The following is a 27,271-nucleotide window of genomic DNA, read 5'->3' on the forward strand; positions in this document are numbered from 1 at the left end:
GACCACGACCACGACCACAACCAGACCTCGGCCTAGCTATCCATCCATTCTATTTACTGGGGATGGTAATATCCTCTCTATTATGTACTGATGGTATTAGGTATCAGTAAAGATAACGGCGTATGTCGTGTGTCGTGTCTCGAGTACCGCCCTCGCCTCGCCCTCAGGTCCTAGAATTGAGCAGTCAGTCTGCTTTGCAACCAACCACTCAATTACCCCTAACCATGGCCACTACCACTGCCACTGCCACTGCTTCTTCCAGTTCTGCTCAGAGTCAGCTGGTGAACCCCATCCACCCCGACTTCCACGGCTACCTCGACCCCGACTTCATCGAGTATTACAACACTCGACTCGCCACGCGGCCGGCCACGCACCAAGCACCAGTGGACTTTGCGCACATTCGGGCCCACCCAGAAGAATTCCGCCCGCACTGGTGTAGAGACTACAGCGACCGACCGCGGGTGAAGACGGTCGAGATTGCGTCGGGAGATGGCTTCATCTTCCAGCTCAGAGTCTACAGTCCGGATCCCGAAGTGTTTGGGCCAGGGCCGTATGCTGTCCATGTCAACTATCATGGTAAGTTGTTTGCTACTAGTGACGCCAGTAGTGGTACTGGTACTCTTTGGTACTCTTTGGTATTCTACTAGTATTCTGCTGGTACTCTACTCTACTCGACTGGTACTCTATTGACCCCATTCCATCTCCTAGGCGGCGGCTTCTGCTTCGGCGACCTTACCGAAGACGCCGAATATTGCATGACTGTCTGTGAGCGAGTGGGAATCGTAGTCGTGGATGTTGATTACCGACTTTGTCCAGGTACGAAAGGAAGAAAGAAAGACATTTATGGTCTTCCATCCATTCATACTGGATGCTTCCTCCTCCTCTCCTCCTCCTCCTCTCCTCCTCCTCCTCTCCTTCATTCAAATCTGAACGGACTGCATTGCACTGAGCTAGACTGAACGGACTGCACTGGACTGAACCGACCTGTACTATATTCCATTGAACTGAACCACCTCTCCCTCCAGAGCATAAATTCGGCAAAGGAACCGAAGACGGCTGGGCCGCACTGAACTGGGTAAGAAAGGAAGCCAGCCAGTCCTACGTCTAGTTACATACTTGCTAGATATCTTGATATCCTGCCTTTTATCTTGATTCCCAGCCTTCCTTTTCCGTCTGATGTACTGTACCCTGCTCTACTGTACCCTGCTCTACTCTGCCCTACTCTACTCTACCCTACCCTCCTCTACCCTCCTCTGCTTTACCCTGCTATATTCTGCTCTGCTCTGCCCTATTCTACCCTCATCTCCACTAATCAAGTGCTTTGTACTGTAGGTCCACACCCACTCCACCCAAATCAACACTCGATCCGACTCCATCTCCATCGGCGGCGTATCGGCGGGCGGCTTCATGGCCTGCATCTACCAACACATGGCGCGAGACGCCGGCCTGGACTTACGACTGGCCGTGCTCTGCGTACCCACGGTGCAGGACCGGACGCCGTTCCGACGGCCCGAAGACGCCGGTTTCCCCTCGTACGTCGAGAACGCCCTGGCGCCATGCCTGAACTGGACGCGCCTCACCTTTCTGAAAGACGTGGTGGGCGACCGCTCCCGCGTGCCTAGCCTCTGGAACGAGCCTTTGCACGCCCCCGACTTCACCGGCATTTGTGACAGCTTCATCGCCACTGCGGGCGCCGATCCCGTGAGAGACGAGGGGGAGGCCTATGGGATGAGACTGGTCGGTGGGGGGTGTAAGGTGACGTTTAGACGGTGAGTACGAATCCCTAATGTTACCTTATACAAAACTCATGTCACCTCCTCTCCTCCTTTCCTTCTTGGAGTAGAAATTGAAATGGAAATGAAAATAAAAATCGAATCATCACTTACGCTCCCTCTCCCTTCAAGATATACTGGAGTTCCGCATATTTTCCAGCACATGGCGGAACTGGCCAAGACGAAATTATATGTCGACGACACTTGTGCGGCTTTGAAGAACGCTCATGCATGACCATGCGTCAATGACCGACCGAACCGATCATAGCAGGGTGATGGTGCGACACTAACCGACCGTAGCAGGGTTAGGGTTAGAAAAGTCGCTGTGCATACAAGTCAAGGACAAGTCGTGACAAGATAAAAACAGGCTGTACTTACAAGTACAAGTTGTGGAAGCCATGGCGAAATAATTAGATATTCAGTTACTTAGTGTTGGTGTCTATATATACGTTGTGGGGGGATGAGAATGTCAAAGGTTTAAATGTTCCATGTTCCCTATCAAAGGGGTATGGGGGGAGCCTTAGGAGCCTTAGGTGCCCAGGCTATATAGTGTATAGTATGCCTAAACCAGCCTTCTGGTTAAAGAACAAGGCTGGGAATGTGCCTAAGTTTGACAGAGAAGTATATATATTGTAAATCGTGTAGTCCTTATGTCGTCTGATAGTGCCATACATAACTGCCAACCTACAAGCATCAAGCATTAATCATCAATCATCAAGTTCATTCCTCTTCTTCCTCTTCTTCCTCTTCTTCTGCACACTTCACACTGCTTCTCCCGGCTTGTTGATGTCTAGATACATAAACAACTATACATCACCATGGTGTGGGAGTAGAAGTAGGTAAGCCCGCTCCTGCTCCGCTCCTGATCATCTCCAAAGCTTGGGAGGTTCGAACCGATGTTGGTTTTTTTTTCTTTTTTTTCCTTGGAGTTTTGGCTTTAATTTTGGGATTTTTTGTTTTTGTTTCAACTTGCAGCTGTCACTACAAGGGATGATGGCAATGGTGAATTCTCCGTAATCACTCTCTGCAGATCGAGAAACTTGAGACACAGGCCCTCTATTCGTCTATTGAGAATCTGACTGCGTACAGGGCTCTTCCAGCACAGATTCAGGAGGAAGCGAACCAGAAACAGAAGATGACTCATGTGTTCGGCGCCTTCTGCCAGGTTGGAGGGGGAAGTCGGAGCAGCGGTCACAGATGCCGGCGCCGGCACCGACACGTGCACCAGGACGTCGGCGATGGTGTTGACAATCTCAAACAGCTTCTGCAGCAGACAACAGCCGTGGCTTTCGAGTGCCGCCAGAGACGTGTTGGTCAGCGACGATCGTAGTACAGGAGCCAGTCGGACGGGGAAGAACGGGGACATGGACGCATTCCCTGGATGGGGGTCGGGGGTGCCATCTGCATCCAATGACAGCCTGCTTAATAGTCCCGCCCCCATGGCCGTCTGCCACAGCAAGATCCGTAGCCAGGTACGCGTGATGATCAGGTCGATGTGCTGCATCTCGGACAGGGATTTTGATCCGGGGGCATCGTGGGAGTCGTAGACATCGGCTGCATCATCGTCTTGTCCCAGTGCCGCTTGTTTCTGCCGGACCCAGTCATAGGTCAGGGACGGGACGGGGTTCGGTTTCGGATTGGAGGTCAAGGGCGAGGTCGAATTCGATCGGGCGTCGAGAAAGGTCGAGTCGACCAGTCGGAAGAGTTTGATGATGCGGTCGAAGCCGGTCTGAATGGCATGTGGCACGGCCGAGTCACGCTCGGGCAGGGTCGCGAGCGGGGCCAACGAGACGGGACGGTAGTCCCAGAGGGCCAGAAACCGTTCATGGATGAATAGCATCCAGTACAGCCTTTGCAGGCGCGCGCGGGCCGGGAGATCCAGCTGGGCCAGCTCGTCGACGTGGTCGACGCGCAGGATCTGGGTCATGGTCGTGGCCTCGCGCAGATGGAACCACGCTGTCGCCACGTCCTGGATCTCGGCGAGGCTGATCTGGATGAAGACCGACGTCATGATAAGCCGCACCGACACCGTGTCTCGCGACAGCAGCGGCCGCCGCACCGTGAGCGACTCGCGGCAGAGCGATATGATCCGCTGCACCACGTCGGTTGCCTCGTGGCGTGACTGCGCGCTGGTGATGCTCATGGTCGCCGCCGCCAGCGCGTACACGAACGACCGGTGGTCCGCATCCGTGTCGACCGCGCCAATCGAGACCTCGACATCCGACGGCGACATGATCGGGTACATGGGGAACACGATGTCGACGTAGTCTTGGCAGAGCGCGGCCAGGTAATGTCGGGGAAGTGGGACGAAGTCGGACTCGCGCTGCACCCCAGCCATGTCGATGGCGACACCGGTACCGACACCAGCACCGACACCTGTGCCTCCTCCACTTGACTTGGACGAATGAGAGTATGCTGCCGCAGGCGCAGGAACAGGCTCTGGTTCTGGCTGTGATTCTGGCTGTGGCTGTGGCTGTAGCTGTGCCCAGTCGGTTGTTGCCATGGTAGGTTGGCTCGCCGATCGTCCGCTCTTGTGGTACGGGGAGACGACGGAGCCCCGGGGGGTGGTGTTTTGGCTCGACGGCCTGATGCTCGAGTAGACGCATGGGATACCCGCGTGCGCACATTGCTGGCAGTTTCGCAGCCCGGTGCATCGGATTTTGCGGGCGCGGCAACTGTCACAGGCTCTAGTCTGCCGCCTGCGGGGGCGGGGGCTCAGGTTGGCCACCAGTGGAACGGGGTCCTGAGGGAAGCCTGAGCGTCTCTCGGGCCGAGAGCCGGAGCCGGAACTGTCGTTCGAGTTTGGCGGGCCTGCCGCGGTGAAACCTGGGAGCATGTCGGATTGGTTGGCAGCTTGGTCTGGGACCGGTACAGATGCCTGAGCCATGGCTGAAGGCTGACAGGAGGAGGGCGGATCAGATAGGCTAGGGCTCAGGCTCTTCAACGGCGCTGGGACTGGGAGAAGGACTTCTGCCTGATAGATCATGGCTGAACGGTAAACAAACCACACACCAACAGACACACAGAGATGCGGCACTCGAATCAATCGACTCTCTTGGCCGGCGAGGGGAGAAGCGAGAAGCGAGAAGTCAGAAGTCAGAAGTGAGAGGTGAGAGGTGAGAGGTGAGAGCGACGTCCCTGCCGTCATCCTAGACGCCTTACCGTCTTGTCACATGACCCCGGCTGGCTTAACCGCCCCAATCAACACCATCGCGGTCACGGGTCTGGAGGGTGGTGGAGGGTGTAGGCTGAAGAGTGTAGGTTGTACTCTGGAGGCGACCTCTACTATCAGTCACTGTGTCTTGCATCTAGAAAATCTGGACCTAGACGTCAGGCCTAGTATAAGACAGCCCTTAAACTAGAGGGGGCGACGGGCCGAAGGCAGTCTCGGTCTTCCTTTATCAGGAACCAGGACAGGACCAGGACGGTGCCGACCGCGCCCAAGGGGTATCATTATTTATTATTAGCCCATAGACAGCGAGGGTATCCTCGAAGCAGAAAGGATGGACACCCCAGAGAAGGCGGGTTGGATCGATTGATGACAAAGATGGCCAAATCGGCTTTTCCACGATCACCACGCACTGGCGAAGGAGATGGCAACCAGGCATCTCAATCTCAATCTCATGGCTGGGCTGAATCAGCCCTCCGTAGTACGGGAACTAAATGTGGAACTTGATTCATCCCGTCCCGCTTCAGCCACATCGGTGATTTGTTAAGGGGTTTCAGCAGGGGCAATTAGCCTCGTCTGAGAGTTTCTGCCGCAACGTCTGCTAATCAAAGATGCACATACAGAGTGCAGTACTCATGCACCAACCTTATACTACCCCTACAGAATCCCATTGGAGGAGCAGGGCAGGCAAGGTACAGTTAGCTTCAGGGACAAGTGTCGGAGGCCGACCGCTCTGAAAACCCTCGTATCGTGTTCATCCACCATCTACCATCCACGCCGCTGTGTCTGAGGCGTCAGTTCAAGAATGCCAGGCACGCAATGGACGGGACGGGATGACTACAGAGTAGGTGGGTGGCCATTGAAAGCTTGACGACGTCACCATGTCAGTCGCCCTTCTTGCCCTGGGGTTGTCTCCTGGATCTAGATCTAGGTCTAGATCTCGATCTCTATATATTCAATTGCAGCTGCACCGTGAAGACGTTGTGCAGACTCGACTCGATACCACAGTAATGAGCGACGAACCGCTCAGGTCGTACGCCGTCCGAACGATTGGAAAGGCCGGTTCGAGACCCCTGAACTAGATATGGGACTCAATCCCAAAGGCCGCAACTGGGGAACCCTCGTCAATTGGGACGACCTGGCCAAGTTCTATGCTGGATTCATCCTCGCGTGGACCGTCATTCTGTACGCGGGCGTGACCTGGCTGATTTACAATCGACATCTGGCCTTCATCAAGATTCGCAACCTACCACTCGCCATTGCCTCTGTCACGTCCCTTCATATCTACCTGATCAAAATCTTCCTTGCATACACCACGAACGGCCATTTCCCGTGTGCCGCCGAGTTTTGGATCATGAGCGTCTACCTACCGTGTGGGATTGCTCTTTTCCAAGCCAATCTGATGCAACTGAAGAGCATCAGTGAGCAACAAAAGGGCCTCTTGCTTGAAGAAGAAGGCGGCAGCAACCAAGATGTGGATGTGGCGCATCCTTCGTTTGCCTCAAGGTGGTGGAGCCGTTGGACTCACCTACCTGGCGTGAAGAGAACGTACATCTTGATCGCGCTGGGAATGACAGTGCAGGTATGTACGTTGACTTTCAATGAACGGACCGTAGCAGCAGGAGACGGAGACTAAGACCGCTGCGCAGTTGATTGTCACGGGTATCCTCTACGCTACTACGCCTACGCTGCAGGGTGACTGGGCGAGTTATGGACACATATCTCATGCAAAGGGACAAGCTTTATGTCGAAAGTCTCAGCAATGGTCAGGAAGCCCAGCTCTTCTTCTTCTGGAAATGTGGGCTTGGCCTAATCAACTGAACTGCGAGCAGGATCCCGTCGGCCTTCTGGCAGCTGGTGTGGGCTTGGGTGTATGGACCGTATCTCTTGTTCGGCGTCAGGAATATCACCGACACGCATTCGTGGAAGTTGCAGGTCATGTTGAGCGTGATCTCAGGGTACGTACATATTGCCACGCTCAGTCCAATCTACTCCGTCGATGCTGACCATGCACACGTAGGCTTCCCGGCGCGCCGCTGTGGATCGCGGCCGTGTTTTCGACGGCGTTCAAACCAGTGAATATTTGGTGGGTTCCTCCAATGTGGTATGTGCAGCTTTCGTCATGGGTTGTGAGTAGATATATCCAATGGGTGACTGACCGACCACCATGCAGGCTAGCACCCGGCATAATCGTGATGCAACTTACCACCGTCTTCTTTCCAGTGTATGAGATCTGGAAGAGCAGCTCGCAGATGCGGACCACACGGGCCATACTCAACCACTGGGAAGAGCAACGAGCAGGAGGTGGAGGTGGAGGTGGAGGCCGAGGCTGCGAGTCGATAGATCAGCATCATCTGGCGGCATCATCATCGATCATAAGCAGTGGAGACACGTCGCTTATGGCACCATCGACATCGACTGAAGCGCCTTCACGTCGACATCGCCAGCTATGTTCCATGGCTTCACTGGAAAAGGCGTTGGCCGTGAACCCGTACCCGCTGTTGTACTTTGCAGCGACCAAGGATTTCTCCGCCGAGCATGTCCTGTTTCTCATCCAGGTTCGCCGTTGGCGCCAGGCCTGCGATGCTGCTCCACGCATCGAGAACGAGAACGCGCTCACAACCAGCGCCCGAGCTCGGCTCTTCAGCTCTGCCGTGGAAATATACACGTCGCGAGTGAACCACAAGTCGACCGAATGTCCCATCAACATCGAAGCCAAGATCCGACGAGATCTGGATGCAATCTTCAGCCCTGCCGTGCCGACCGGTCACTTGGTCGAGAAGAATGAGAAGATTGCAGTAGGCTTTACATCCGAGTCTCAGTCTCAGTCTCACTTTCAGCCGCTGTCTCCCATTCAACAGCACATGCCACCGTCTACTCGTACTCGTCACACGGCCAGGTCTAATTCAGAGGACACTTTGTTTGACGAGGCTGCCACGGCTGCCATCGAAGGACCATTCACATTCACACACCCGTCGGCAATGGCCGAAACACTTTTCAAACCACATCCAGCCGTGTCGCCGCTGGGTGGGGCCAGAGCAATCATACGGCCGGGCTTTGACGAGCATGTCTTTGATGCGGCAGAGGCAAGTGTGAAGTATTTGGTATTGACCAATACGTGGCAGAAGTTTGTTAAATTCGGCGAACATAATACTTCTGGATTAGTATAGTATTTGCGAACGAAGTCCTACAAGTCTTTCGTACATTTACGAGGAAACCCAATTCCCAAATGGCTTGGATAATGTACTGTGGTCAGAGTGTTCCAAAACGACAGCAACAGCGCACCTTGATCTTTTGTCTTTGTCCCACTGTACTTTGGGAATAATGTATAACTACATATCTCATTCGCAAACATGTTTTGGATTCATTCGGCGAGTTAAGTTTTGGGCATCCACCTACATGATTAGGCCCTACCACCCACACAAATTCTCGTTTCTCGGCATGATCCAAAAAAAGCCTCGTGTCGAATGGATAAGCCTCAGAATTCAAAAACAAAATACAAGGAACAAAAAGGCAAAAACAATCAACAGTCAGGATTCCCAAATGGTCACCCACTTCAGTACTAACTGACCGGCATGAGGCTTAAGTACGGCTGAGCGAACGGGAAGCCCTGTATTCCTCATCCTATGGTCGATTGCGGAAGAAATTGTGGTACTACAATCTATATCCATTCATAATAGTACTAGTGCCCCAGGATATTGGCTTGGCAGCCGCCATTACGGAGTAGGGGAAGATCTATCATCACTACCCTCCCTCCTTCATCTAATTATGTCAACCCAAAGCACGTCTAGTATATGATATGCATCGCCAGGATCGTATATGATGGCTCTGCAAAATTGCATTCGTTGTCGTAAGAGAAAGATAAAAGTCACAACTGCCCGGATCTCTGCGAAAGGGTTACCTTAAGATCCATGCTGACTTTTCACCAACAGTGCGACCCTCAATTGCCGGCCTGCAAGAACTGCCGAGTCGCGGACGTCGAGTGTAGCTTCTGGGACGACTCTCTTCAACGGGAAGTATCCTGCAGGCAAGCTAGATCCATGCTTTGGCCCCCATGTCTCGCTCTGACCTAACCTCCAGTTATCTTTATTCTCTTCAGCAGGAGAAGCAGCGGCTAGAGCGCGAAATCCAACATGCCACTGACAACAGTCATACACCCACAGACGATTTCGAAGTTGGAGCTCATTCGCAGCAAGCACTGGAGCAAGACTATCACCTGAACATCACGCACCAGGATGTGCTTTTATCTCCCTCCCGGACCGTCTATCTGGGCCCAGGAAGCATGGCGCGGCTCCTAGAGCGGGTGCTGAAGCGCATGGTCCACTGGTGCCTTGAAAACAACGTCCCGATGCCGGACCGACTGCTCCCAGATCAGTCGTCCTGGTCGATCCAGGCCGAGCACTCTACAACGGTAAAGTCTTTTGTCATTACGCACGATCCACGGAAACTGGAGCTCCAGTCGCTAGTGCCGGCTTCTACTCAGCGAGCCTTGATAGACCACTACTTCAAAACGGTGTCTTCGGAGTACACCTTCCTGCCTTCCGAACTCGAACCACCTTTGCTGGTACATGAGAACCCTCTGAGATGGTACAGCGCGAATAAAGATGAGCCCGGAGGGTTCGCCATGAGCATTGTCTTTGCTATTTCATCTACCCTCGTCACTCGAGATGTAGATTCGAACTTGTCCATCATATCAACGCGCTGTTTGGAAGAAGTACGGATGGTGGCCCAAAGGACTCAATCGCTGGGGGACCCCATAGAGTCGACAAGATGGACTTGTACTGCTCTAGGGGCGCTTGCTCTCTGTGAATTGATCAACCCACTCTTTGGCCAATTGTGGGATCTGCTTGGAAAGGCCTTGTCGACTCTGGACGACCTCCGGCAAGAGTACGAGCTCATCCACAGGGAGATGGATGATGATTTCCGGCGACTAGAGCGTTCGTTACTCAAGATGGAGAGGTAAGCCCCAGCTGTTCAGGTCATTCTCCAAGCTGCCGCTGATATGATACCTCTGGGTAGCGCTACTGCCTTACATTTCCGGCGTCCTTCCCCGTTCTGTGCCATGCGGCTGAGGACCATTTCGGAGGAAGCCTCTTCATCCGGCCATTTGCCCGACGAGCTCACAGTTGCCAGCCATTTGCTTGACCTGGCTGAAAAATTTACGATTTCCCCTCGTCCACCAGAAAGCACCTTCGAGCGTCTCATTCCTGTGTCGATGCAGCTGACATCGATCAATTCACCGATCAGCATCCACTCAGCGACGCTGTATACTGCGCTGCATCCATTGATGACCAATTCAGATGCAGCCTCGAAGGGAATTCTCAACGACTCTTCGATGCGGCTATTCCACGTGATCGCACATTCTGCGTCCGCAGTCATCGATCACTTTGCCCGGCTTGATGGAGGCAGGAAGATTATCAGTCTATGGATGGCCGCGGATCGGGTCCTTGAAGCTGGATTGGTCTGGGCAAGCTACTTGATGTACCACCGCATCACGACACCCGGATATCGGCCATCGGATTCCATAGGGACGCGCGTGGCCATGAGCCCAGTCCTGAAGGTTTCTGCCCTGTTGGCCTCATTTTCCGCCCGCTGGAACAGCGCCACGGCACACGTCCAGGCATGGGAGACGGTTGTTGAGCTACTCTGGAGTCTAGTCTAGTCTAGTCTGACAGCTTAACTTTACAGAGTACGTAATCCAAGGCTGTACCAGCCCGCCCAGCCGTGTCCTCCCAATCACGCGACCGTCTGGGTCTGGGTGACGATAAACTCATATCCCCGATCCAGTTTCTTCAGCTCAACGGCGGCCCCACGAGCGTGCGAAAGCGCATTGAGGCGTGACAGGAGCAACTGTGCGTCGTCCGGCGTGGCCTCGACCGGCTCCCCGTCTTCCGGTAGGGTGAGCGGAATGAGCGAACAGCTGGACAGTTTTCCGGCGGACCAGGACAATTTGGCCAGGGCGCCGATATTCGACAGCGACCGTTGCAGACTGTTCCAGCTATATTCGGGATAGGTACGCCAGTTGGCGTCGGGGGTGACAATGTTGTTACTGAAGATGAAGTTGCCCAGACTGTAAAAGATGGGCACGTCTCTGTAAAACTCGACGCCCTGCACCACGTGGGGATGATGGCCGAAGATGGCCGAGGCGCCCGCGTCGATCATGGTATGGGCCAACGGCTGCTGGTAGGTGGCGATTTCGTCCTGGCTGGACGCCACCCAGCCGTGCGGAACACCCCAGTGGATGGCGACCAGCACGATGTCGGCCTGAGCTTTGGCGTCCCTAATGGCCTGCAGAAGCACCTCCTCATCCGGCTTGTACGTGCTGGTCTCGACGAACGGCGACATGCCCGGCGACTCGTCCAGCGTCACCGTGTCAATGACAAACTTGGTGAAGACGCGCACCCCGGCCAACCCAGGCCGTTTGGGCCCGGCGCCGGCGCCGTTGGGCAACGTGGTGGTGACGCCAATGTATGCGACTCTGGTCCCATTTTGGTCTTTGACCGTGGCCGCGAAGCTTTCCGTCACGTTCAATCCCCCTCCCACGTGCGAAACGCCGACTCGGTCGAGCGCCCCCAGCGTCGAGCGCAAGCCCTCGATGCCATAGTCCATGCCGTGGTTGTTGGCCACCGTCACGACGTCGATGCCGAGATCGCGGAGGATCGGGGCGTGGTCGGGCGCACATCTCAGCGGAATCAGCTTTTCCACCGCGTATCCGTCACTGGAAAATGGCATCTCGAGGTTGGCGAACACCGAGTCGGCCGCGCGCACGTGGTCGTAGAAGGTGCCAGGGCCGGTGGGGTTCTTCAACGGGCCGTGGAGGACGAGATCCCCGGTAGCGATGAGTGAAAAGGTCATTTCGATGTCGATTTCGATGTTGATGTTGATTTTGATTTCGATGTTTCGGGTCTGTTCGAATGCCTGGCCTTTGTTGCGGAGGACAGTGCGAATACAGGACAGGATACGCCGAGGAAGGGGAAGGGGAGGAGACACCGTATATTCCGAGGAAGAGGAAGGGAAGGAGAAGGCAATCGAGGAGCCAGGAAGGATTCCTAATGATGACTGTCAAGATTTATCTCTATTTCTATTTCCACATAGCATGGCGAGACAGTCGGAGTACCGGGTACGATAGACACATCAGCATAACTCGCATGGACTAGCTTGTTCAAGTCGACATTCCATCCCATTCCTAGCAGCATCTCTCTATAGTCCTGTGGTGCTGCAGTCCAGTAGTATCACATCACATCACAACAGACGGTCCAGCATGTTGCCACACACGTCCACGTCCACATCCACATCCGCATCCACCTGCGTCCAGCGTAATATGATATGGTTTGATACAATATGATGGGGTCCAGTACGGATGGATACGATGATAATGTACCTATCGTATCTGTATCTACGAAACGCGGGGTTATGCGACGGACGAGAGCGAGCTATCCGTACGTCGCCACATTAAGCGTAAGCTGGGGCCGGGGCCGGGGCCGCATGTCTGTTCTGTTATGTAACTACTGTGACTGCTGGGGCCGCACGTCTGTTCTGCTATGTATACTACTACGAGTGACTGTGACGGGGTTGAGCGTCAATCTGCTCCCGCCTGACGGCTAGGGGCGTCTATCTGCCGGTGAGGGTGGGGGTGGGAATAAGAGTGGGAGTGGAAGTGGAGGACAGGACAGCAGGGCTAAGGGTCTAGATGATCTGAGTAAGGCAGTTCCAGTCCCAATTCCAGATCCAATTCCCGTCCCAGGTCCAGTTCCAGTTCCTGCATTCCTCTGAATGGAAATCAAGGTAAGTGGAAAAAAAGAATGGGACGGGGCGGCAGGCTGATGCTTTTAAACCAGGGGACGTTCTCACTATCACCCATCCATCCAATCCCGGACAACAGACAAGATTCATCCCAATCCCATCTCAGCTTTATCTTGCCATTGAACGATTTCAGTACCTACCTACCTACTCACTCTCATTCCTTCATTCCTTCATTCATTCATTGATTACAGTACGGACTCAGTGATTGATTACAGTACGTACTCATTCCCACATATTGATTACAGTACCTCCTCATTCTCATTGATTGATTACAGTACTTCCTCATTCTCAGATTAATTCATTGATTGATCACTGTCCCTCCTCATTCTCAGGATTCACTTATCTAGTACAGTACACTATACTGTACGCCAGACACCACCACAATGACCAACCCCCCCTTCACCGTTCACACCTCGACGCTATTCGATCCGAAGAAGAAGGCTTTTGTGTCTAACGTGTCCATCACGGTCGACCCCAACACCGGCCTGATTGTCGATGTGGTTGAGCGGAAGCCCGATTCTTTGGGCAGCTCTGTTCCGGCCGGCGACATCGATCTCCGTGGCAAGGTGGTGTTGCCGGGGCTCGTGGATGCCCATACGCATATCTTTCTTCATTCCTACGAGTGAGTCTGAGTCGGACGTCTCATCAGGCTCTTTCTTGCCGGCCAACTCTAACCACTGGCAGTGAACGCCCGTCCCTGACTCAAAAGCGCGATGAGAGTATCCCCGAGAGGATCATCCGCGCCACGCAGCATTGCCGCACTGCACTGCTGTCGGGATTCACGACGTACCGGTATGGCAAAACATTTGTTTCCCTTTTCCTTTGCCTTTCTTGCTGTTTCGTTTCCTTCCCTGGGATGGGGATGTGTGCACGGATGATGACATGTGCCTGCTGTCATTCCTCCCAGTATGCTGTCCCTTTCCCTTTCCCTTTCGGTTTCGTTTCGTTCCTTAGAATGTGGGCCCGGGTCATGACATGTGCCTGCTGTCATTCCTCCCAGTATGCTGTCCCTTTCCCTTTCCCTTTCGGTTTCGTTTCGTTCCTTAGAATGTGGGCCCGGGTCATGACATGTGCCTGCTGTCATTCCTCCCAGTATGCTGTCCCTTTCCCTTTCCCTTTCGGTTTCGTTTCGTTCCTTAGAATGTGGGCCCGGGTCATGACATGTGCCTGCTGTCATTACTCTGTATGCTGTGATCTGCACCGTGTGGAACGGCCGCTGACCAATGTCGTCGGACAGTGACCTGAGCTCCGAGTCGATGGGAGATATGGACGCGCAGATCCGCGACAGCATCAACCGGGGCCTGATCCCCGGCCCGCGGCTCTTCGTGGCAACCCGAGCGCTATCCAGTACCGGGTCGTACGAGCTCCGGACCGAGAACCACGCCAACGGGGTCTGCTATCCTCGCGGCGGCGAGGCGGTGGACGGGGTGGACGAGATCCGCACAGCGGTGAGGAGGCGCATCGCGGCCGGGGCCGACCTGATCAAGTTCTTTGCCGACTATCGACGCCGCATCATGCGGTACCCGCCGGCCCAGCAACACCCCTACATTCCGAGTCCGCTGCACCCGCCCGCAGATCCGAACCCGGACATTGTGGTGTTTGCCCAGGAAGAGATGGACATGATCGTCAAGGAGGCCGCCCTGGCGAAGGCCCCCGTGGTGTGTCATGCCGGCACCATCGAAGGCGCGCTGATGGCGGTCCGGGCCGGCGTGGCCACCCTCGAACACGCCTACTATGCCAACGAGGAGCTGTTCAGCCTGATGGCCGAGAAGGGCTGTGTCTTCGTGCCCACCCTCGCCGTCTGCGAGCGCGTGCACGCCAAACGCTTCGGCGAAATCTTGGCCCAGTCCGCCCTGGCCATGAAGCTGGGTGTGCGCTTCGCCGTCGGCGGAGACACGGGCACCTACCCCCACGGTCAGGGCGTGCGGGAGTTGGAGCTTTTGATCCAGGCCGGCATGTCTTTGGAGGACGCTCTCGAGTCCTGCACCGTCGGCGGCTGGGAGTCTTGTGGGAAGGACCTCTGTGGCATGCGCTTTGGCTGGTTTGAAAAGGGCCTGCGCGCCGATCTCATCGCCTTGCGCACCGACCCTCGAGTGGATGACAAGGCTTTACGCCGCGTCGACTTTGTCATGAAGGATGCCACGGTGTACAAGCAGCATGGGAAGGCCGTAGGAATGATTGCCGACGACCACGTGTGGGATCGATGGTGATAGTTGTATAGAGTAGGGTTTACAGTGCCACAGCACAAGAGTCGTCATAGTACCAAACAAAACAGTCGAGGATTCAAGGGATGAATTACGCTGTCTAAGCATCTGCGTGTCGCTAAGCGGACTGCGCAGGCAGAGTAAAGCGGCGGGGCCACAGTCCAAAACGGGTGCCAAGGCTAGGTGCTCCGAGTCCGAGTCTGTCGTCGTTGAGATTCCTAGTACCTGGACTCACCATAGGGAATAGGATACCGAGTACACCAGAACGGAGGGTAACAGAGGGACCCATTCATCTGCTTACAGATAGACAGGCCCAGTCCACCGCACCCACACGATGTGGTAATTACAAAGTACTGTCCTCTGTAGGGGCGAGGGCGAAGAGCCGTAGGGTTTGCCGTGAGCGAGCAGCGCAGCGCGGCTCCATGCGAGGGTGACGCGTGAGGTGTCGGTCCTGTCCGTCGATACGAATCCACTCTGCGAAAGGCGATACGAACTACTACACAGTACTCAGTACCTAGGTAGATATAGAGGTATGTAATACAGCCGGTTGTCCACTATCCACAGGTATACCTCCTTCCAGTGAGTGAGGATCTTGCTTGCTTCTTGCCTACAGTGCCCCCCGTTGCATTGCATTACATTCCCTTCTGTTCAGTTGAATCGAACGCTCCTTGCTCAGTCAGTGTCGACCGTTCCCATCGAGCGCATCACCATGATTTCCAAGTCCCCCGTCACCATGGACGACCCGAGGGTCAAGACGGTGCACTGCTCCGGGAGTGCGTACGAGATCGGCTTCACACACGGCAGCGCGGCGGCGACGGAAGTGCACCACAACATCGGCATGTACAGCGACTTCTTCGGCGAAACGGCCAAAGTGACGTGGGCGCAGGCGCGGGAGCGAGCCGTCACCAAGTTCCTGCCCACGATCCAGAGACAATGGCCGGAGATTGTGGAGGAAATGCGAGGCATCGCGGCGGGCGCGGGCGGTGGGCTGACGCTGGACGACATTGTCACGCTCAACGTGCGCACCGAGATCGCTTTCACCAACTACACGGACGGCTGCACGTCGGTGGGCCAGAAGGCGGCGGACGGGCGCGTCTTCCTCGCGCAGAATTGGGATATGATCCCGGAGCTGTCGCAGGGCATGGTGTTTCTGCACATCGCGCCGGCCGACTCGGACCTGGTGCTGCGCTTCATCGGCGAGGCCGGCATTGTGGGCAAGATGGGCATGAACAGCGCCGGTTTCGGGCTATGCATGAATGCGCTACGGTCGGCCTCGCTCAACCCCAGCCACATGCCCGTGCACGTGCTGGTGCGCCGGCTGCTGCAGTACGCCACCAGCGTCGACGACGCCCTGGCCATCATCGACAAGTACGGCCTGGCCAGCTCCATCAACCTGGTCATGGCCGACAAGGGCGGCAAAGTGGGCGACTGGGAATGCTCGCCTGCCGGCATCTTCTCCATCCCGCTTCAGGTCGGCCCAGGCTACGACTATGTGGCCCACGCCAACCATTTCTACGCCCCCGGTCGCCCGGCCACGCTGAAAGACCACCCGGCCCGCGACTCGTTCTCGCGCCTGGCCCGTATGGAGGAGCTGACCGAGCTGGATGCTCAGAAGGGCGTGGGCCCGTCCTTTGAGTCGCTGAGAGCCCGTCTATCCGACCAGAAGAACACGCCGCCCGCCATTTGTAGGGCCATCCCGCCCGGCGCCACGGGCACCGATCGCTTGGTCACGCTGAGTACCAGTATTATGGACCTGACGGGTGGGACGGCCCAAGTCACCATCGGGAGGCCGTGTGATGACCTGCCGATTGTGCACTGGTCGTTCTAGATTCTAGATTCCAGACTGTAGGCATTGAGTCGTGAGACTGTGAGTGTATTCACGCCTGCTGTAAAATGCATTGGGAGGGAGTGGGAGTGTGGGAGCTCCAGCCTGGGAAAAGATGAAGATGCATATCGACGAAGATACATCTGGACGAATACGAGATACGGATATCGGTACGGGATACTGATACGATGCAGATACATGAACAATGCACCATTCTGATTGGTGGCTGCGGGTGCGCAAGAGTCCTAGCTTGTCTGCAGAGTTGCCGGTCAAAAGCCGCGTCTGCGTCTGATGGACTGATAGTACTCCTGTACCGCGTATTCCGTATTCGTGTGGACTGCCATCTCAAGGAAGGCCGCAGTGCAGAGTATTACTCGTACTCTATAGTGTACCGAGCACGAGTACCCAACACCTCTTAGGTACGTACGGAACGAACACATTTTCAGAAGCCTGCTGACTCCTGACTCCTGACCAGACCCAACTTCGAGCTAATGATTTCTGCACAGACTGTACTCTATACCAATCCAAGCCAGTCCCAGACCTCAAGCCATCATAATCATTTGAATTCTCACATACAGCAGCCACAGCAAACCCGAAAGATAAACCCTTGTTTCCACTGGGAGGAGTTCAAGTAATTACAATTATCGCTTTCCTTTCAGTTCTGGTTGAGCCGCCTGCAAAATCGCAGCACCATGAGTTCGGATGTCCGGATCTCCTCCAAGAAACGACGCCACAGTAAAGCATGTACACGGTGTCGCAGGCGCAAGATCCGGGTTAGTCAGTCAGGGCAGTCAATGAGTTGACAGCATACCATACCCATACCCATACCATACCATGTCCACCCATCCATCTACTACCAGTCTCACATGTACTTTCCTCATTAGTGTTTTTGGCCGCTGAGAGTGTTACCTGACTAATTCTCCTCTCCGTCTTTATCAGTGTGACTTTCAGTACCCAACTTGCGGCGCCTGTTCGACCGCTGGGGTGGCCTGCTTGGGCTTCGACTCGATCCACCGAGTCGACAAGCCTCGGAGTCTAGTGTCGTACCTTGAACAAGAGATTGCTCGTCTGGAGGGCGAGTTGGGTCATATCCAGGGCCAAGACCAAGACCACACCCAGAGCCATGGCCATGGCCAGGACGACAACAGCAATGGCAGCAGCAGCAACAACAGCCACAAGAACGGCATTTCCGATTCCATCCCTGCCCTTGCCCCTGCCCCTGTGTCCATCGAACGATTGTCCCGGAGTGTGGCTGCCGCTTCGCTCGCACCGCTTAACTGCTCTCGGAGGCAAGAAAGAAGTCTGCTGTGGTTCAAGTCGAACTTTTTCCTGGGCAGTTCCCCCGTGCCGTATTTCAGCCGCCGGACTCAGACCCAGATCCAGGGCCAGAGTCGCAGCCACAGCCAGGATTCACATCGTCCTGGCACGCTGGAACCGGTCGAAGTGGTGCCTTCGCCGAGTGCCGGTACTGGGACTGGGACTGGCATTGATATTGGTGTTGGTGCTGGTACTACACCCAATAGCACCACTCACGGCACGACCACCACCACAAGCACGAGCAAACTATCCTCCATCCCCCGCCACGTCGTGGACACTATGTTGAAACACTACTGTGAAATTTACCGGCCACTGTATCCCGCCATTGAGCAGTCAGATCTCTACGACGCCTGCGATCGCGTCTACAACAACGCCGAGCCGTCTGCCTTTGACATTTTCTGTGTTCACATCACATTGGCCATCAGTGTATGTGACCCAGTCTCCAGTCTCTTCCTGCCGCACCTTTGCCATCCTTTTACCGTCCCCTCCCTCTTTCTCTCTCCTTCCTACATCCTACACGGCTTTGCATACTAGAGGTAGTGATCGTTTGGCTGACCTGACCTGCACCCAGATGCAAACCCTAATGCATCGCGACGAGAAGCGCGCCACCACGGCGTCGTACGGGTTTTGGACCACCGCCGCCGGTCTTCTGGACCAACTGGCTTCGGCGGAAACGAATCCCTGGGAGCGGCTGCAGAGCCTACAGCTGCTTGCGCACTACGGCTTCATGAACCCCAAAGATGTCGACTGCAAGAAATGCACGGCGGCCGCCACTCGACTGTGCTTACACCTGGGATTGCATCAAGATTCGCCGGCGGGTCCGTCATCAGCGTCGACATCGCGATCGTCCCAGATAGCCTTGGACCCAGAGCTGCTCAACCATCGAAGAAGACTGTTTTGGAATTCATACAATATTGATTGGTAAGGAAGAAACACAAACAGAATTCCCCTGGGTTTCTCTTTTTTGACATGGCCCTTTTGTTTGTTTTATTTCCACATCGCCAGCAGCAATTGGCAGCAATCTGAATCTAACTCCCGTTCAGCGCAGTTCACACCGTACAATGTCGACCGTTTCTATGGCCCGGATCTACCTTCACGACCAAGGTAAGTAACTTTCCATCCAACCCTCTGGAATTATCAGTCTCTGCGGTGTGGTGTGGTGTGATATTCCATGTTCTATAGCGAGATACAATGCAACGCACGAGTAATGCAGACGGAGAGGAGAGAAGAGGGCAGGAGAGGACAGGAGAACAACTAATGCTAACACTCATCTCGTCCACACTTAGTTTCCCGACTACGACCACCCACAAACCTCGACCAGTCGGCAATTCTGGCTGCTGCGCGACCTGGAGTCGGAAATCACGCTGAACATGTACTACCCGTGGTCACGGGCCGAACCCGTGCCGTGGACAGCGGGCTTCAGCGCCTGGTTTGCACACATCTCGGAGCGACTAAACCAGTGGCACCAGACGACGCGGGCCAGTATCAACTTTGGCGAGAAGATCGAGTTTCACGAACTGCTGTTCCAGTGCCAGATCTTGCGGCTCAACCGGCCGTCCATCCGCTGCCCGAACCCGGGCGCGGAAATGCGCAAACGCGCCCTGCTGGCCGCCATCGCCCTGATCAAGGAATTCAGCGTCGTCGATCGCGTCGGCAAGCTGTTTAATATCTGGCATGCCGCTCACTATATCGTCGATGCAGGCGTCTATATGCTCACCACGGTGTTGATGAGGATGCGTATGCATGCGCCGAAACCCAATTTCAATCACAATCCTAACACCAATACTGGCAACAATAGCACCCACAACGATAGCCACAGCAAAAACAATGACAAGAATCACAAGAGTGCTATTGGTACTGGTACTGGGACTCGTATTATAGCTGGCACTGCCACTGCCACAGATGGTACTACTAACATCGGTGCTGGTAGTGGTAGTGGTGTTACTGGCAGTGCCGCCGGTAATGGTAATGGTCATGGTCATGGCCATGGCAATGGTACTGGCAACGGCAACGGCAACGGCAACGGCAACGGCAACGGCAACGGCAACACATATCTCGACGGAGACGAAGTCGGCCTCTTGCCCAAATATCTCCAGATCTTCCCGCCTCTGCTGTGGAAGATATCACGTCGCTGGCCGAACATCACACCACACGCCGCGACTCTAGACGCCATTTCAAGCGCCGTCTTATTGAAGTTGAAGCTGTGGCTGAACGGCGAGGCGATCAGCGACTCGGACCTTTTCATGTTGCAGGATGAGCTGGATCGGTTTTCGTTCACGTCGTCGTCGTCGTCGTCGTCCTCATCGTCTTGGAGGGCAGAAGGTGAAGGAGAAGGAGAAGGAGAAGCTAGTAGTCAACACAAAACAACCGAACCGAAAACACAAAACGTCGACATGGACATGGATGTGGACATGAACATGGCCATTGACATCAGGACCAGGACCAGGACCGGCACCGGCACCGGCACCACTACGACGACGACTACGACGGCAGGCTTGGGTTCACGTTCACACCCTACCGCCCTCGATGGAACATCAGGTGTAGAACCAGTCGCAGTCTCAGTCTCAGTCTCAGATCCCAATCGCCTACTCGCCCTCGACCCTGCTACTGCTGTTGCCGGCTTTCATCAAGTATCCATGCCCATACCCATGTCCATGTCTACGATCGAGGCTGAGGCCGGGTTAGGGTCAGGGTCAGGGTCCGGGGCTGGATTCGGTTTGGGCTCAGGTTCAGGCTCAGGCTCAGGCTGGCTCGACTTTCACTCCTCCTTGGGACCGGGTCTCTCCGACTCGGCTTTGGCCTTCTCCAATCCGTCTCTATACACCTCCACCTTCGACGGCGTGGCCTTGAACTTGGACTTGGACTTGGACGCTGACATAGACGTGGATGTGGACGCGCTGGGCTGGGATTTTTCCTTCACTGGCTCCGATTCGGATGAGATCTTGGCCGCCTTGCTCAACGACGTAGATGGAGTCGTAGACGGAGATGGAGGTGGAAATGGAGGGTCTCTGATGCCGGACAGGCTGGAATAATAGATGATATTGCTACTACCACGACCACCACTGCTATTGTCACTGCCACGGCCGCTACCACTGCAACTGCCACGACCACGACCACTACCAGTACCACTGCCAGTACCATACCAGTACCACGACCACTACCACTGCCACTGCCACTACCACTGGTACAGGCTGACTGTCTTCCATCTAGATAATCAAACCTGGACTAATGCCATCAAGGCGAAATTGTTCGAAGTGGCTTTCCCATGCTGGTCGAGGAAACGTTGGATGATGTCCCGATTCGGGCTGCCGTGCCTCAAGCCTCCTCTCCCTCGACCTGGAACTGGGGATCCAGTTTCTGCCGGCGCATGCTCCCTCTCGTGTTCCTACGCTCGACCCTCCCTCGCCTCAAGTACAAAATAAGGCGTTCCTGGCCTCCTGGCCCCGAAATCCCCTCTTGTTTATCCTCCCTTCTCTTTCCTCTCGCCGGTCGCTAGTCATATCCTCCCGCTACTCCTCCGTAGTCTTTCAAAGTCTAACCCTCGTGTATAAACTCTGGATGACCAAAAAATCAGAAAAGCCATGGGCGGGCGAAAGCAGACGGACGACGAACGATGGGCTCGAGCTGAAGCCAATGGGTACAATAGAGGTGCCTTGAGCCCACGCCGAGGAAGATCAGGTGCGCAATGTCGACAAGTATATCCCCAAGACAGAAGAACACTACAATCGTACTCTAGAATATCATCTTCGGTGAGAAACTCGGACTTCCTACTTCCTCAGATTCTCCCTCAACCGCTCGTCCAAGGCAAGATAGGGAAGATGGCAAGGCAAATAAGACAACTACGAGACGATCGTCAAAGAGAAGGACAGCCTCCCCCGAACGAGATCGCCGCCCGTAATTATTTTTCAGGTCAGGGCGTCGCGGCTCCCGACCTGGCGACAGCGAAAGACTTTCTACGATTCTATGCCGCGACGAGTGAAGCAAAGATTGATAAGAAGAAGAAGAAGAACAAGCCGACCGCCGACACTCTGTGCACCGTTGGCGAATGGTTCTTCGCAAGCCACGCTCGCGTCACAGGAAGCGAGAGTACGGCGGCGGACAGGAGTGCTACTGTAGACTCCGCCCAAAAAGAAGACATGAACATTTCCATCACCGCGCTTCTTCTGAGTCTGGTTCAGGTTGGAGGATTGTCATCATTTTCTTGCGCATCCTGTTTCTGTGCTTCCCCACGATGGTCCAACCAGAATACAATTCCTTCAGTCTCTTTTGCGCGAGATCCAATTGATGACAGTTGTATCGCCTGAAGACAAGAGTTTCCATCTTCCATCCGGTGGATGACCTGCGTAAGTTGACTTGAACCGGCCGCCACTTGCCATTTGGATCTTTCCTGACACAATTCAACCTGACAGCGAACTCCTTCCTCTTGGAATCCGCTAGTTTCCAGAATTCGAACCCGATGATGTTCAACCATGGCAATGGCATCAAGCAGAGCTGCAAAACTTGCTCTCTTCGGGGCACAAAGTCGGTGTAGGGGAATGGAAACTTCAGGCCTTCCCGTTCGACTTTATAACCATCCAGACGCCTGGGACGGGCCTCGCCATCGGGGATGATATCTCCGCAATCCCGGAAGCAATCTGGAGATGGCGCCAACAGGCCCCATTCGTCTTGGGCCCAATCGCCAGCGGGGTGACTCGTGTGAGGGAGCCCGGAAGCAGGGGCCTTCCAGGCGAATATGGTTTCATCGGCCAGAACAGAAGTGTTGATGATTTCCTTCTGCAGTCGAAAGAATGCTTTCATGCCGTCCGAGACGCCTGTGGCCATACTCGTAATGTCGAAGATTCCAACCATACTGTACGCCATGTCCTCGTGCACACTGGTTTTCCTGCCGGCCATCCAGCTCATTTTCGCAGCTATGCTAGCTTTCCGAAAGTCTTCTTCGCCTGTGAGATATTCGGGCTTGATACGTGTAATGGCCGCGATGGCCTCTGCCAGTTCTGCCCTGGTGCCCATTTTCGTCCAGTTTCTGTCATAGAACTCCATTTGATTCGGCGCTAGAAGTTCTTGAAGACACCAGCCTCGTTCAAACCATTCCGAAGGTTTCGACGGATCTTCTGCTCTCCAAAATGGACAGGGACAGGGACCCCGACCGACGTCGTATACAGCCTTAGCTTTCGTGGCAGGCACGACCACATCAGAAAGATAGGTATAACAGACTGAAGCCCGGCGGTACCAGGTGAACATGGAAGTGATGGCCTTTTGGTCTTCTACCGAATTGGCCTTGTTGATGCAGATCGAGTCGATCCACAGCCATTGGATCTTGTGCTCCTGAGCTTTCGCGCATGCGCCCTTGACTTTGAGCTTGACCGGGCTTTCGACATCGTTGTCTTCGAGACGTGCATGCTCGATTTTATCAAAGGTAATCTCTTTACTGAGCCATCGGTGCGAGAGAATCGCGTATCTGGGATCTTTCTTGTACTCCGGATCGTCGTCGAAATGAAGCCGATATGTCTTGGTATGCAGGAGCCGCTTGGTAGCGCTGGGTGGCATGGATGTCTGCATGTTTGTGTCAAAGGTTGAAATGTTTCATGTTCTGTGTCAAAGGTTGAAATGTCCCATGTTCTCTATCAAAGGGTCGCAGGGAGAAGGGGAGCGCATGCTATGTAGTATAGTATGCCTAAAGCAGCCTTCTGGTTAAAGGGCAAGGCTGGGAATGCGACAGTTTGAACTCTATACGGAGTACTAGTAGCGTAGTGGTACAGAGTACATCAGAGAGTCTTGCGAGTGTTCCCTACATTTATACCCATACTGACGGTTCGATTGGCCTTTCTTGGTCGTCTGATTTCCCACATGTTCGATTGCGTAAGCTCATCAGGCAACTGCTGCAAGGCACCTAGAAGGCGTTTTGTGGCGTTCGTGGCGTTCGAGTGTGGTAACACAGATGACGTGAAAATCCTACCTAGGACCTAAAATTAGGATTTCTCATCGTGACCGGTTTGACATCCTACGAGTACTCTAACGGTAGTGGTAGATAAACTTGCGATGAATTCACCCCTGTCACCCTGACTCGCGCGCGGCCGGGGTGAGTTCAGGGTGGAGGGTGAGCCGCAAGCAGTTTTCCCACGTTATGGCACATCAGGGCGATTCTCCCTGGACGAGGATAACAATTTCCCCCTGTCGTGGGATGCCCTATTCTCACCCTGACTCGCGCGCGGCCGGGGTGAGCTCGGGGTGAGCCGCATGCAGTTTTCCCACGTTATGGCACATCCGTAGCATTCGGCACATCCGTAGCATTCCCCCTGGACCAGGATATCTAGGATCCGACGTCACTGAGCCCGTGCTAACTTCTTCCGCTTCCGACCATATATATACTCCGTACTCCATTACTACCATTGCTACAGCCCGACAAGGGTCAGGGTTAGGGTTAGGGTTAGGGGGTCATGTACGAGGTGGTGACGGGGAATCGGTTCAAGGACTTCGATCTGTCAAACTTACCGTAGGCATTCCCAGCCTTATCATTTTAACCAAAAGGTTGGTTTAGGCATACTATACACTATATAGCCTGCGCTCCCCCTATACCCCTTTGATAGAGAACATAAAACCTTCCAACTTTCATTTGACATGATCCTTGGGCTGCCTCGAGCGTGGGAGTTTTCACCGGGAAAACCGGGTGCTGCGGACATATATGGGTTGTTTGACTCTGTTGACTGGCCTGACTCTTTTTCTTTCGATTCTTGTGACTCTGCAGCCATATGGAGGCATCTTCTTCAAAGCCCATCTCTTTGATGGACGCAAGAGCTGCCACTCTCCTGATGCATTAGGTAGTTGTTCTTGTCTCCCATTTCTCCGCCTCTTCCACTAGCACTTCACATTACAGCACCAGGTTCGACCACTTGGCGTAGTAGCCGACAGTAGCGATGATAGCTGGAATTTCAAGGTCTACTGCGGTCGATGGTGATGGAAGAACCTCTCGATTTGGTGCTTCCAGATGAGATGGAACAGCATCCACATCCTCATTGATTGCCAGTAAACTCATGAAATCATGAAAAAATGTCAACATCTTGTCTTGTTGAGCGAGGTCAAGGGCGATCGGGGCAGTGACACATTCGGAGTCACCCTGATTCAGGTTCATCTGCACGGTAGCGACAGTCTCTTCCTCTTGTTTTGATACTGCCTCGGCGTCAAGTACATCGAGTAGCGCTCTTGCGGTGATGTCGCCGTCGAAGCTCTCAATCCTCTGGCGCCACCGCACTGTCAGTGTCCTGTTCGAGTCATATAGCGATTCTCTTTTCGTCAAGTCTGACCAATTACTCAATACTAGAGCAGCTTGGTCGGTCGATATCTTGAACCATTCTTGATGACTGCGTTTGCACGCTGTGCATATTATGATCTTGCAACGATGCTGAGCCATTTCCAGATGAATCAATCTTTCCATCCTTTCCGGATAATCCACAGAGATTGACTTCTGTAACGTAGCGCCAGGATTACAGGTCTGCCAGGTAGCCACCCGTTTGTCTGCCGATCGGCTAGAAAAGCCAATTTTGACGTATCCAGGCTGTGAGGGCCAAGAAAATATGTAAACCTGGCCATGTGTTGCCCAACGCCCGGGTATGCTAGCTAGGAGGTCATCACGGATAGAGTCCTTTGGGTCCGACTTGTAGCGGACAAAGGGATCGGCGTTCACATGGTCGGTATAAGTTTCCCGCGCCCTAGGAGGATCTTGTTTCTTCGATCTCAGTCCATATCGGACTGCGACTCGGGAGGACAATTCCTGTTGATGATATTCTTCCTTTGGATCAGATGTTTGTGCCAATTCGATTTGAGTTTGTAATGTTCGCGCCGAGCACTCCTGTTTTCTGCACCCGATTGTTGCACTCGGAATCTCGTCCCCATACCTTCTCACAATCACTGCCAAGCAACCAGTCTCATCCGCTTCGAAGTTTATCTCGATGATACTTCTCGCAACAGCGGAGCAACACAAATCTGCACACAAGAGCGTTCCTCTCGGGGCTGTTTGCGAGCTTCTCGACTTGCTGTCTTAGGCTTGCTGCCTCGTTGACATCTTCGTCGCTGATCTGACACTTGCAACGCTTCCGACGGGCGGTAGGAGCGATGCACTGGTGAAGGTCTTCTTCGCATTCGGAAAATCGTGCATATTCGCCGAGATTAAAGCACTGCAAGGGAGGACTCATTCGATAAGATGGCCGAAGCGTACTCCGCTTCTAACTGGAGCGAGGGGCTGGTACCGCAAAGTTGACAGGGAAATGGATGCAGTATATGAAAATTGTCAAATCCGTGTTACAGTAAGTACGGATACTGACATGAGGTATGTCCCTCTTAGGTACCCTTGAGCCTCCAAAACTTGAAGTGCACGAAATCGAAGTCCGGCGGCAACGCCACCCTTGAAGCGTGTTCGCTACTCCTGAAGATGCCTACGCTAACTGGCTAAGTATCCAGTGCGGAGTACGGATACTTGTGTTGTTCTACGTGGCTTTCCTTTCACCAGGCCACTGCCGCACGCGCCCCTTGTCTGAGATCTCGCAACCACACTCGTTCATTCTCAGCCACTGAACCCGGCGGGAGTTGATGCAATAGCGTGACGGCCGTGTGACGACTAGCTAAGAGCCCTTGGCTTGGAGGAGGCTGAGCAGAGATGACTGCGCTGAGGTAGGCGGCGCACGGCTCACCCTAGGAATCGGGTTAGGGGCAATACCTAGACAGTTGGCCAGTTAGCTGTGGATATATAATATAGGACCACAATTCCTTCCGCAATCGACCATAGGATGTGGAATACAGGGCTTCCCGTTCGCTCAGCCGTACTTAAGCCACATGCCGGTCAGTTAGTACTGAAGTGGGTGACCATTTGGGAATCCTGACTGTTGATTGTTTTTGCCCTTTTGCCCAGATGGCCACCCATCTAGTACTATAACTGGGTGGCCGTTTGGGCACTCGTTCCTACCATCGTCGCTGGAATCGGGTCCTCGAGGTTGCTGCTTTTACTTGGGATCACCCAGGCTCACTGGCATCAAACAGCTCACCCAACGTGTTACACGCTTGACGTCTAAACACGGATCCTATCATTATGGCTTCTTCACATAAGTATAGTCTGCTCATCTACGATTATAGAAGTAGGTGACCATGTGGGAATCCTGACTGTTGATTGTTTTGCCATTTTTGGATATTG

The 27,271-nt window shown here is 54.2% G+C and overlaps 10 protein-coding genes across 10 annotated transcripts; 6 read left to right on the top strand and 4 right to left on the bottom strand.

Moving 5' to 3' along the window:
- Positions 1–224: 224 nt before the first annotated feature.
- Positions 225–2,007, top strand: A1O3_01340 (uncharacterized protein; the record flags this gene model as incomplete). Its single annotated transcript, XM_007731488.1, has 5 exons — positions 225–576; positions 709–816; positions 1,026–1,075; positions 1,333–1,769; positions 1,905–2,007. 5 exons carry the CDS (start codon positions 225–227, stop codon positions 2,005–2,007), a joined length of 1,050 nt encoding a protein of 349 aa, XP_007729678.1.
- Positions 2,008–2,736: 729 nt separating this feature from the next.
- A1O3_01341 (uncharacterized protein) lies at positions 2,737–4,275 on the bottom strand (the record flags this gene model as incomplete). The annotated part of the gene is made up of 1 exon (XM_007731489.1): positions 2,737–4,275. The coding sequence occupies one exon, from the start codon at positions 4,273–4,275 to the stop codon at positions 2,737–2,739; it is 1,539 nt and encodes a 512-aa protein (XP_007729679.1).
- A 1,750-nt stretch (positions 4,276–6,025) lies between these two features.
- Positions 6,026–8,111, top strand: A1O3_01342 (uncharacterized protein; the record flags this gene model as incomplete). The annotated part of the gene is made up of 5 exons (XM_007731490.1): positions 6,026–6,523; positions 6,591–6,706; positions 6,774–6,899; positions 6,962–7,045; positions 7,115–8,111. The coding sequence occupies 5 exons, from the start codon at positions 6,026–6,028 to the stop codon at positions 8,109–8,111; spliced, it is 1,821 nt and encodes a 606-aa protein (XP_007729680.1).
- Positions 8,112–8,995: 884 nt separating this feature from the next.
- A1O3_01344 (uncharacterized protein) lies at positions 8,996–10,603 on the top strand (the record flags this gene model as incomplete). Its single annotated transcript, XM_007731491.1, has 2 exons — positions 8,996–9,900; positions 9,961–10,603. The coding sequence occupies 2 exons, from the start codon at positions 8,996–8,998 to the stop codon at positions 10,601–10,603; spliced, it is 1,548 nt and encodes a 515-aa protein (XP_007729681.1).
- Positions 10,604–10,677: 74 nt separating this feature from the next.
- Positions 10,678–11,796, bottom strand: A1O3_01345 (uncharacterized protein; the record flags this gene model as incomplete). The annotated part of the gene is made up of 1 exon (XM_007731492.1): positions 10,678–11,796. The coding sequence occupies one exon, from the start codon at positions 11,794–11,796 to the stop codon at positions 10,678–10,680; it is 1,119 nt and encodes a 372-aa protein (XP_007729682.1).
- A 1,331-nt stretch (positions 11,797–13,127) lies between these two features.
- On the top strand, positions 13,128–14,954 carry A1O3_01346 (uncharacterized protein; the record flags this gene model as incomplete). Its single annotated transcript, XM_007731493.1, has 3 exons — positions 13,128–13,366; positions 13,429–13,536; positions 13,982–14,954. 3 exons carry the CDS (start codon positions 13,128–13,130, stop codon positions 14,952–14,954), a joined length of 1,320 nt encoding a protein of 439 aa, XP_007729683.1.
- A 703-nt stretch (positions 14,955–15,657) lies between these two features.
- Positions 15,658–16,776, top strand: A1O3_01347 (uncharacterized protein; the record flags this gene model as incomplete). The annotated part of the gene is made up of 1 exon (XM_007731494.1): positions 15,658–16,776. One exon carries the CDS (start codon positions 15,658–15,660, stop codon positions 16,774–16,776), a length of 1,119 nt encoding a protein of 372 aa, XP_007729684.1.
- Positions 16,777–17,465: 689 nt separating this feature from the next.
- On the top strand, positions 17,466–21,122 carry A1O3_01348 (uncharacterized protein; the record flags this gene model as incomplete). The annotated part of the gene is made up of 5 exons (XM_007731495.1): positions 17,466–17,546; positions 17,725–18,516; positions 18,662–19,011; positions 19,134–19,194; positions 19,377–21,122. The coding sequence occupies 5 exons, from the start codon at positions 17,466–17,468 to the stop codon at positions 21,120–21,122; spliced, it is 3,030 nt and encodes a 1,009-aa protein (XP_007729685.1).
- Positions 21,123–22,239: 1,117 nt separating this feature from the next.
- A1O3_01349 (uncharacterized protein) lies at positions 22,240–23,649 on the bottom strand (the record flags this gene model as incomplete). Its single annotated transcript, XM_007731496.1, has 1 exon — positions 22,240–23,649. One exon carries the CDS (start codon positions 23,647–23,649, stop codon positions 22,240–22,242), a length of 1,410 nt encoding a protein of 469 aa, XP_007729686.1.
- A 1,309-nt stretch (positions 23,650–24,958) lies between these two features.
- A1O3_01350 (uncharacterized protein) lies at positions 24,959–25,498 on the bottom strand (the record flags this gene model as incomplete). The annotated part of the gene is made up of 1 exon (XM_007731497.1): positions 24,959–25,498. One exon carries the CDS (start codon positions 25,496–25,498, stop codon positions 24,959–24,961), a length of 540 nt encoding a protein of 179 aa, XP_007729687.1.
- Between the last annotated feature and the right edge of the window lie 1,773 nt (positions 25,499–27,271).

The sequence above is a fragment of the Capronia epimyces genome (genome assembly GCF_000585565.1).
Source record: "Capronia epimyces CBS 606.96 chromosome Unknown aczIQ-supercont1.1, whole genome shotgun sequence".
NCBI lineage: Eukaryota > Fungi > Ascomycota > Eurotiomycetes > Chaetothyriales > Herpotrichiellaceae > Capronia > Capronia epimyces.